The sequence below is a fragment of the Triplophysa dalaica genome, chromosome 5 (assembly GCF_015846415.1).
Source record: "Triplophysa dalaica isolate WHDGS20190420 chromosome 5, ASM1584641v1, whole genome shotgun sequence".
Classification (NCBI taxonomy): domain Eukaryota; kingdom Metazoa; phylum Chordata; class Actinopteri; order Cypriniformes; family Nemacheilidae; genus Triplophysa; species Triplophysa dalaica.
Window position 1 is genome coordinate 21,843,849 of NC_079546.1, and position 8,453 is coordinate 21,852,301.

The 8,453-nt window shown below is 37.6% G+C and overlaps 1 protein-coding gene across 1 annotated transcript; it reads right to left on the reverse strand.

Moving 5' to 3' along the window:
* Window positions 1-217: 217 nt before the first annotated feature.
* LOC130421324 (uncharacterized) lies at window positions 218-3,817 on the reverse strand. The gene is made up of 5 exons (XM_056749150.1): window positions 3,536-3,817; window positions 2,146-3,151; window positions 1,933-2,002; window positions 1,254-1,422; window positions 218-838 (listed from the first exon to the last, which is right to left on the reverse strand). The coding sequence occupies exons 2-5, from the start codon at window positions 2,479-2,481 to the stop codon at window positions 685-687; spliced, it is 729 nt and encodes a 242-aa protein (XP_056605128.1). The 5' UTR covers window positions 2,482-3,151; window positions 3,536-3,817; the 3' UTR covers window positions 218-684.
* Window positions 3,818-8,453: the final 4,636 nt, after the last annotated feature.

The following is an 8,453-nucleotide window of genomic DNA, read 5'->3' on the forward strand; positions in this document are numbered from 1 at the left end:
CGCTTTTTCAAAAACGGCATAAAGCTGTTATTTTCTACATTAACAGTAAAATACTGTCAAAAGCATTAACAGTTGATTAATGTTTATTCTCAAGTGGTTCTTAAAAGGCTACAAATAATTTATTTTTACTTTTGATACTATCTATAATCCCTTTAGCAGTCCTGCTGTTTTGTACAGTATATACTTTTGTCCATTAAAACATTAAAGAAAACACAAATAATGCATCTTCACTTCAAAACATGCATCTTTATTATTTAAAAAAATCTTAAAACCTTGAAACACATTTAAAACAAAAGTTACAAAAAAATGCAGCCATTTAAATAAAATTAAATATTTGTGCAGCAAATAAGTGCAGTTATTGTAAACAGCAAACACAAATAACCAAATATTCTCAAAAGTAGGGGCTGTGGTAAAATAAATTAATCGTCAAATAAATGTACCTTTATAAAATACAGAATAGTGGCACCTTTTATCAACACCTGAAAGGAACATCATTGAACACAAAGAACCACAAAATATTCTCAAAATATGTAGAACGTGTAAAAAAGCTAAACAAAGGACTTAAAGTGACTAAGAATTAAAGGTTTTTGTTCTGCAAAACTGAACGCCTGAAAAAATTGTGCAACTAGCACACATCATGTTTGTGTTTGCATGGAATGTGTGTTGTGTAATGGATGGGTTAACTTATATAAAGTCCCACTCAAAGTCCACCAGTTTCTTGAGTAAACTGGCAACACGGGTGTTGACTGTTTTCTTTTTCTGGGGGACCTTTCCTGTCCGCTTCGAGAGGACTCGTCCACCCTTGGTGCCTTTTTCGGGATTAATCCCAATGAACCGCCTATAAAAAATGTTAACATTCATCTTTAGTATGGGTAAAAAAGGATACTCACTCAGATTATGTAAATACAGAACTCAATTCTTAAATTATAAAAACTACCCTTTTATCTTAAGTGTAGATAATGTTGCACTTTAACATCTTTTTAGGAGTTAATCACATGTAAATCCCAAAACAGATAACTCTGATTGATCAAATTCATGTTTCAGTGCATTCCAAGTAAAATCAACTGCAGTTGGGCTGATTTGATTGATAGTAACAAAAAATTTAGCAAACTAACACAAAACAAATGACACAAAAAAAATGTTTAAAAAAATGTTTACATAACAAAGTTGTGCAAATAGACTTTGTTTTATAAACGTGGTTTAGAGAAAGTGGTAGGTTGAAATGTTTAATTGAACTGAATTAAGAATCTAACCTCTGGATGAATTCCAGCGTGCATGCCGCTTCAGCTTGGTACTCGTTGAAAACGTTGAGAGTGTAGAAAATAGCAAAAACAGCAGCAAGCCCAGAAAGAAAACTTGGCTGGATACCCGCACAAATTATTTGGCCCTCAAAACTGATCATCCATTGTTGAATGCAGATTCCTGGTTTTTCAACCAACACATAATTTTTTTTTTTTTTGCAGTTACAAAATTTAATTTTCTATTCTAAATATTGTTGAAGGGTTAGTGCATTCAAATGAAAATGTACTCAACAATTAGTCACCTTCAAAGCCATAAAAACTATTAATTTTCGAATCCATGGTAAATAGGCCTTCAAACCTGCTAGCCGGACAGACAAGTATATATCTCAATGGTTTTCACATGTTAAGCATGTTTAAGCGCATCTGCTCTATGTACAGTATGTGCCGTGGTGATTCTTTATATGCGAATAAATGGCAGCATTAAACTAAAATGATGAAATGACTTTCAATAGATGGATAAGAATGAGATTTTTTTTCATATATTCATTTGAGTTCCAAAGACATAAAGTTATACAGGCTTGGAACAATACCAGTGTGGGTAAATTATAACAGGATAATTATTTTCTTTTCAGCTTAGTGTTGAAAAAAAGTACACTTTTTATGTAATCATAAAAGAACAGACTATACATACCAAGGAGTATTAGTCGGGGCGTTGCAGGTAGTGCATGTGTCCTTTCGACATCAGCTGGAGTGGAAGATGCCTATGACACAGTCACAATAGTGAAAAGATAAGAAAGATGAAATACAGTAACAATTATAATTTCCTTTTACACTACAATAATAATTTTCTATTTTGATTGTCAGAACTATCACAACATGATAGAAAATAAACAAAGTAACTTACATTGGCAAAAAGGATCAGCCCTTCCTGGGTCTCTGAAAAATGAGCCATCAGAAGTTGAATGACGAAAAAGAACAGCTCGATGTCTGAGCGCCGTGAAAGGACTGCCCTGACGTCAGCGTTGCTGGGTTTGTTGCTGAAGAACTCTGCAATGATTCTTCCACACTCCTCCATGGACATCTCAAGCGCACGTAAAATGTTGACCTCTGTAAGAAGCTCAAAATGAGCATAAAGCCCTTTCTGCGTGAAAAGATATTGCCACTGGTCTCTTAAATCGGTGATGGATGGCGCTGGTAACACATTTATTTGCCGACGCTGTAGGCAAAAGGTTGTTTCCATGAGTTGTTTAACCTCGACTCTTTCAACTCCATTAACTCCTTCTCGATGGTATATCTCATCCAGCCGCTGACGTTTCTGCTCGACTGTTTCATCTGTCTCCTGTGGTGGGAGGTCAGGCTGGAATCTGGTGCAGCCATAGGTATCGGTAGGGTAGGCCCTCTCTTTAGTCTATCACCAGAGGAACGGTGCTGGCAAAAGCTTGTTGTGCGATTCAGATTTTCAATTCTGTTTTTAAGTTGAATTAACAGTGAGGAATAACCATTTCCTAGTACCTGACCATTGTCAATGACATCAGCAAAACTCTTAGGATATTGGCGGATGATATTTTGGCAGACAGTGACAGACTGTGAGCGCTTGGGATTTAGTTCGTATTTCCTCATCTCATCTGCCAAAACTCTGACCATTTGTCTCCGTGCTGACAGTGAAGGTCTCTTGCCATCAGCCATCGCTGACCTAAGATCCACAGGTATGGTTGTCCATTGAATTTGGAAAGTCTCTGGCCATGTTCTTTCTATTTGGGGGGATGGAGTACAATCTTCAGAGCTGCTAGATCCTTGATTTGAGACTGAGAGCAGACCTGATTGACTAGAACAAGGAAGAATTCAAGGTGTGCTGACTGCTGGTGTAGCGGAAGGAAGTATTTCTAGGTCCAAAGTGACAACCTCTGTCTCTGAAATAGCAAAAGCAGACGTTAAACTGCATGTGTGATTGAACAATATGTGATTAACACTATAACAATAAAAAAGATTCACTTGAAAGTGAAATAACACATCAAGTGCTTAGAATTTTCTTTTAATTGCAGCTCACAGCATAAATAAAATATAAAGTACATTTACAACTATTTAGAACCATCAGTATCCAGCAGTTCAAAGACTAACAGGTAAATATGCAGGATTAAAAGTACAGGAAAACAAAATCCCATATGACAGCATAAATTAGCATAAGATACAGTATCCTGTAAAACAGGACAGTCAGGGCTACTGTTTAAGGATTAACTCTATATTTTAAAACAGTAAGATTTTCTTTTATATTAACAGTGAGATCTTCACTTTACCTTTTTTAATGGCTTCCAGAAGCTTCCGTAGTTGAATGGACGGGTGTAGGTCAGCAATGTCTTCTTGAGTCACATATTTAAGGTCTTGTGTAGATTCAAGTCCAGAGTTTAGCAGCTTATCCATCAATGCCTGTTGAGTGTCTTTGGAAATTGTTGGCAAAGTTCTGAGGATGATTCCCCTCAGGTCTTCAAGCAGAGTTTTCATTGCTCTACAAAGAGGGAATGGAGTGGTGAAGAACAATTAATGCAATCTCACAAATTGAATCCTCAGGTAGAGGGTAATAATTCAGTAGGTCCTCCTGGTTAATGCAGTAGTAACAGTTCCTGATTGGCGTGATGCAGTGAACACCTATATCATGCAGACATAAAGCCTTGTACTTTTCAGTGAGAAAGTAGACTGCAGAGTTTTTATAATTCAGTATCATCACAATTTTACCAACATCAAGCCCATCTTCATCCTTACTAATAAAAAACAACATGTTTTTTTGTATTTGGTTCCTTTCACGGTTGCTTCATGAGCAATCAAAGTATTTTCAGGTCCAAAGCCATAATTTTCAACTGATTCTCTAATACCATCATTGTAGTCATGTGGAAAAAATTTAGATGCTTTTTCTACTACAATTGTTGGTGGGAAGATATTACCAGCACTAAGGTATGCTTGAAGAAGCTGATGTCTCTCTGCAAGGCTTGAACACACATTTTTAAAGTTATGCATTTTTCTTGCGCATTGTTTAAAGTATGTGTGTTTGCTTTCGAATCTCAAGGTCCACAGACGGATAAGCGGTCCAAACTGAATAATGAGCTCCGGATAATGGCTCATGAAATGATGCTTAGGTTTAAGAAGCTGACGGGGAAAGGCTTGTTTTCTGGAATGCAAATATTCATCAATAAGGACTCTCAAGTACCCTATATGGTTAGTTGAAATTGCTGGTGCACAAACCAATGTCACAATTTCTCTTAACTGTAACACCAGTTGCCAGATCTCATTGTCAGCAGGACATGTTATCTTACCTCCAATCAACACAGGTAACAGTCTCAGCAGGCACCAGTTTTGTACAGCATGGCCACTCAGTCTGTCACTTCCTCGCTTCACCTCACACGGTATATCATTTGCATCATTGCCTAAATATCTGAACTGATCGATCCTTCTATTCAATTCAGTGTATGTTAACTGTTTGTCAACAATGACAAGATGGTTACTGCACAATGCAAGATCTAAGGCAACAACTCCTTCGAACAAATCATGCCCAAGACAAGGGGGCAACCCAGGCTGACATACATAAAACAAAGACGGAGTTGAAGAAGGAGTCAAATTTGATACCCCCACTATGAACCGAATGTTCCTTGTTGTCGGAATATGCTTGTTGTATGACTCTGGGGTCCGAGGGTTGGCTGTGGTCAGAGGATCTGCATGAAACACATCTTTCTCAATTTCACAGTATCGACAAAAGTACTTGATGCAACGATGTTGTGTGTGATGAAGGTGAAAGTGAAAGTGACCTATTTGTCAGATATGGTGACCCATATCCGAAATATACCTCTGCTTTTAACCCATCCAGAGAGTAGTGAACACACGCACCGCAAGTGGTGAACACACATACACCCGGAGCAGTGGGCAGCTATCACTTCAGCGCCCGGGGAGCAAGAAGGGGTTAGGTGCCTTGCTCAAGGGCACCTCAATCATTACCCGCCGTCCCTGAGGATCGAACCGGCAACCTTCTGGTCACGAGTCCGACTCCCTAACCATTAGGCCACGACTGCCCCCACAGGCCACGACTGCCCCCACAAATCCCAGGTTGTCTCCTGCAATAACTCGTAAAATTCCTTTACATACCTGTCCATCAGGTAGAACTATGCCATTGGTCTCAAGGGCTTGAAGGTCTTTCATTAAGCATCCTATTGTCATGATTCCACCTCTTCCTGTTAGGTAATTCTAGGTCTTGAGGTGGAATCATACAGGATCCTTTGTTTCTCAAGTCTACGTCATCTGTTCCTGCCCTCCTGTTTCTTAGTTTGTGTTGATTAGCTTTCCCTTGAGTGTTAATCCCCCGCACCTGTTCCCCCTTAAGTTCTCTCCCCTATAAAGAGTCCTCATGTTTCTCTGTCTGGAGGATGGTTCATTGTTTGTCATGTGTACGTATTACCTCGTGTGCTTGATGTTCTCCAGTGTCCTCAGCTTTTTGCTTGTTCCTCGTTTCTTGTTCCGAGTTACCCCTGTCTCTAGTAAGTCTTAGTTTAGTGTTCCAAGTGTTTCTAGTGTTTTATTTTGTAGTTTAGTTAGTTCTTGTTCTTGTTTTATTTTATCTTTATCTGTTCTCCCCCTCGTGGGTTTTGTTTTGCCTATTTGTATTAGTTTTGTTATTGTTATAATAAATACCTTTTGTTACCCGTACCATCACCTTTGTGTCTGCCTGCAATTGGGTTTCAGTATTGGAATCGGGGATTCGTCACGCCGGAGACCCGGGTTCGTTCCCCGATCCTGACACCTATGACCAATTTCTGACCAAAATATTTGAAATCTTGTTCTCTACACAACAACACAAGTTGCATTTGGTCAATACTTAAACAGTTATGTGGCAACAGGTCTGCAAGTGTGAGATACATTGCAAGTATTTTGTGTTTTTTCCTTCCTGACCCCAGAGGATTAACAAGTTCAAATGAGTCTTGAGAAAGTATCAAGCCTAAAGAGGACCTCTCTGTCCGGGTAAAGTTTTTTGTGATGTTTTCACCATCCCAGACATCTTCTATAACATTATCCAACTGGTTATGGCTTTGTATTTCCTTGTACTGTTTCCTCACAGACTCGGAATGAAAAAGTGCCTCAATTGTCTGTTTCACAGGCACATACTTTAACTCAACTCAACTCAACTTTATTTATATTGCGCTTTTTACAATTTTCATTATTACAAAGCAGCTGTACATATACTGAAGAAAACACTCCTTACCAGCTTCATTATGTCCAAGTCAAATCGGGACATGTTCAGCATAATTAAAACTGTTTTTGAACACTGTTTTCCTGCGCTGGTCTGTATTTAGTGTGTGGCTATTACATGCTTGTAAGAGATCATCTGCTCTTAGACTGTCAATGACATTATTAATGGAAGTCTTTGAAACGCCAAGTTTAATTAATTTCTCATTCAATTTGAAAAGTAGATGTTACTGGTTGACATCATAAACTGACTGCATATCCTCAATGATAGTTTGAATAACCAAAGCGGGAATCAGTTACTTTGACTGTAATTTCAGATATAACAGAGAAAGAATCTTATAAAATAATGCCTCGGGAATATCTTCTGGAGTATAATCCAAATGCTCACTTTTTCCAATTACATCAGTATACTCATCTGTTATCATATCGGGAGAAATATTTTGAAAGGTTTCCGCTTCAGTAACAAGTTCTCTGGCATAGATAGATTCAGCTAGGTTCACCAATGCTGAGTGTTTATGTTTTCTGGAAAGCTGAGAGTTAAATGTAGATAACACAGTAAATGACTGATTACACTGCCTAAAGGGGCATGTCACTGTTCGTCCCTCTTTAATGTGCACTTTTAGATGTGAATAAAACTGAGTCAGTGTATCACATTTAGCACTGCACAAGTCAACATGGCATGCAAGTTCTGAGGGGCACACATGTGATCTAGGCACCAGCACACACGCTATTTTTTTAAATGTCCTGTTGCAGTCCTGGATACAGCAATGTAGAAGTAAGTTTGGGCTATTGTTGTTTATCCTGATGTGATTCATGTAGGCTACTGGAGTACTACACAGATGTCCACATAACTGAAATGGAAACATGCTGACGAGTCAAACTGTACCGTCCTAAAAGGCATAAAAACAACTCGACTTAACAAGAAAATATCAGCACAACAATGAAATGTCCCTTAGCCTTATGAATTGGTCAAAATAAAAATACAAAGTAAACCAACAACACTTAAAGTTAAAATGCTAATTATTCATAAGTATCGCAAGTTATTCTTAAAGTAAAGAATATTCTTTAGCATTCTTTCACCAAACGTATCAACAACTTCGATCAATGCAATCCAAAACACAAGCAACTTAAAACATCCACAACACTAGTAAAAGAAAAAAAACGTTTGGAATAAAATTATGTACCAATTAGAAAGACGTAGCCACATTTGCAAGAAAAACGAAATCAAAATGTATGCTATGAGCAGCACGTTCCAGGATTAAATAAAAGATAGCATGCTAATATTAGCAAATGAGCTGTCTATAATTAGCGTGATACAAATACATTGAGATGTTTTTGTAGCAGCAGTTCTCGAAGGCTTATCCTTGCAAAAGAGCATTTAGTATATCATGACACTTGTTTGATAAAAAGTTTAACCGGAAAATATATTTTTCTTCACAATGTTGTCGCCTCTCGTAATCACTGAAACAAGCGTAACAAAGAGTTACAATTCACAGCATCCACAATTAGTATGTTTTTACAACGCTATCTGCACTTGCAATTGCAAATTTATATTTAGTCTATAATGAGCAAAGCAAACTGGCACTCACCTTTTAACTCGGAGAATGTAGACGATAGCCTTCGACTTTTTCTTAAAATACTGTACATACCTGTTTTTTGTCCTTTGTGCATTAAATACGGCAAAATAATGTTAAATTTTGTTTACGTCATTGTAACCACCATGAAAAACATTAATGTCCTGTTTTTAGACGTAACAGGATTATACTGTTAAAATTTTGCCGTAAAATAACAGCAATTTTTAACAGTGATCTTACGTCACAGCATTAGCTGGAGGAAAAATCAAAGGGAAACTGGAGGCGGCCGATACAAACCAGCACAGAGTCGACTACACAAAATATACAAATATCTTATTGTGTTGTTGAGAGACAGAAAAACATCATTCAACAATATGTTTAACATGTTTTATTATTTATTTATGTGTTTGCACAG

What these genes read in the sequence shown, in the direction of transcription:
- LOC130421324 (XM_056749150.1), bottom strand. Translation starts at nt 2,481, where the DNA reads ATGGAAACAACCTTTTGCCTACAGCGTCGGCAAATAAATGTGTTACCA. An exon ending in GGCTGATCCTTTTTGCCAAT is followed by an intron (nt 2,003 to 2,145) that starts GTAAGTTACTTT and finishes ACTGTGTCATAG; the next exon opens with GCATCTTCCACTCCAGCTGA. An exon ending in GCCCCGACTAATACTCCTTG is followed by an intron (nt 1,423 to 1,932) that starts GTATGTATAGTC and finishes TTGAAAAACCAG; the next exon opens with GAATCTGCATTCAACAATGG.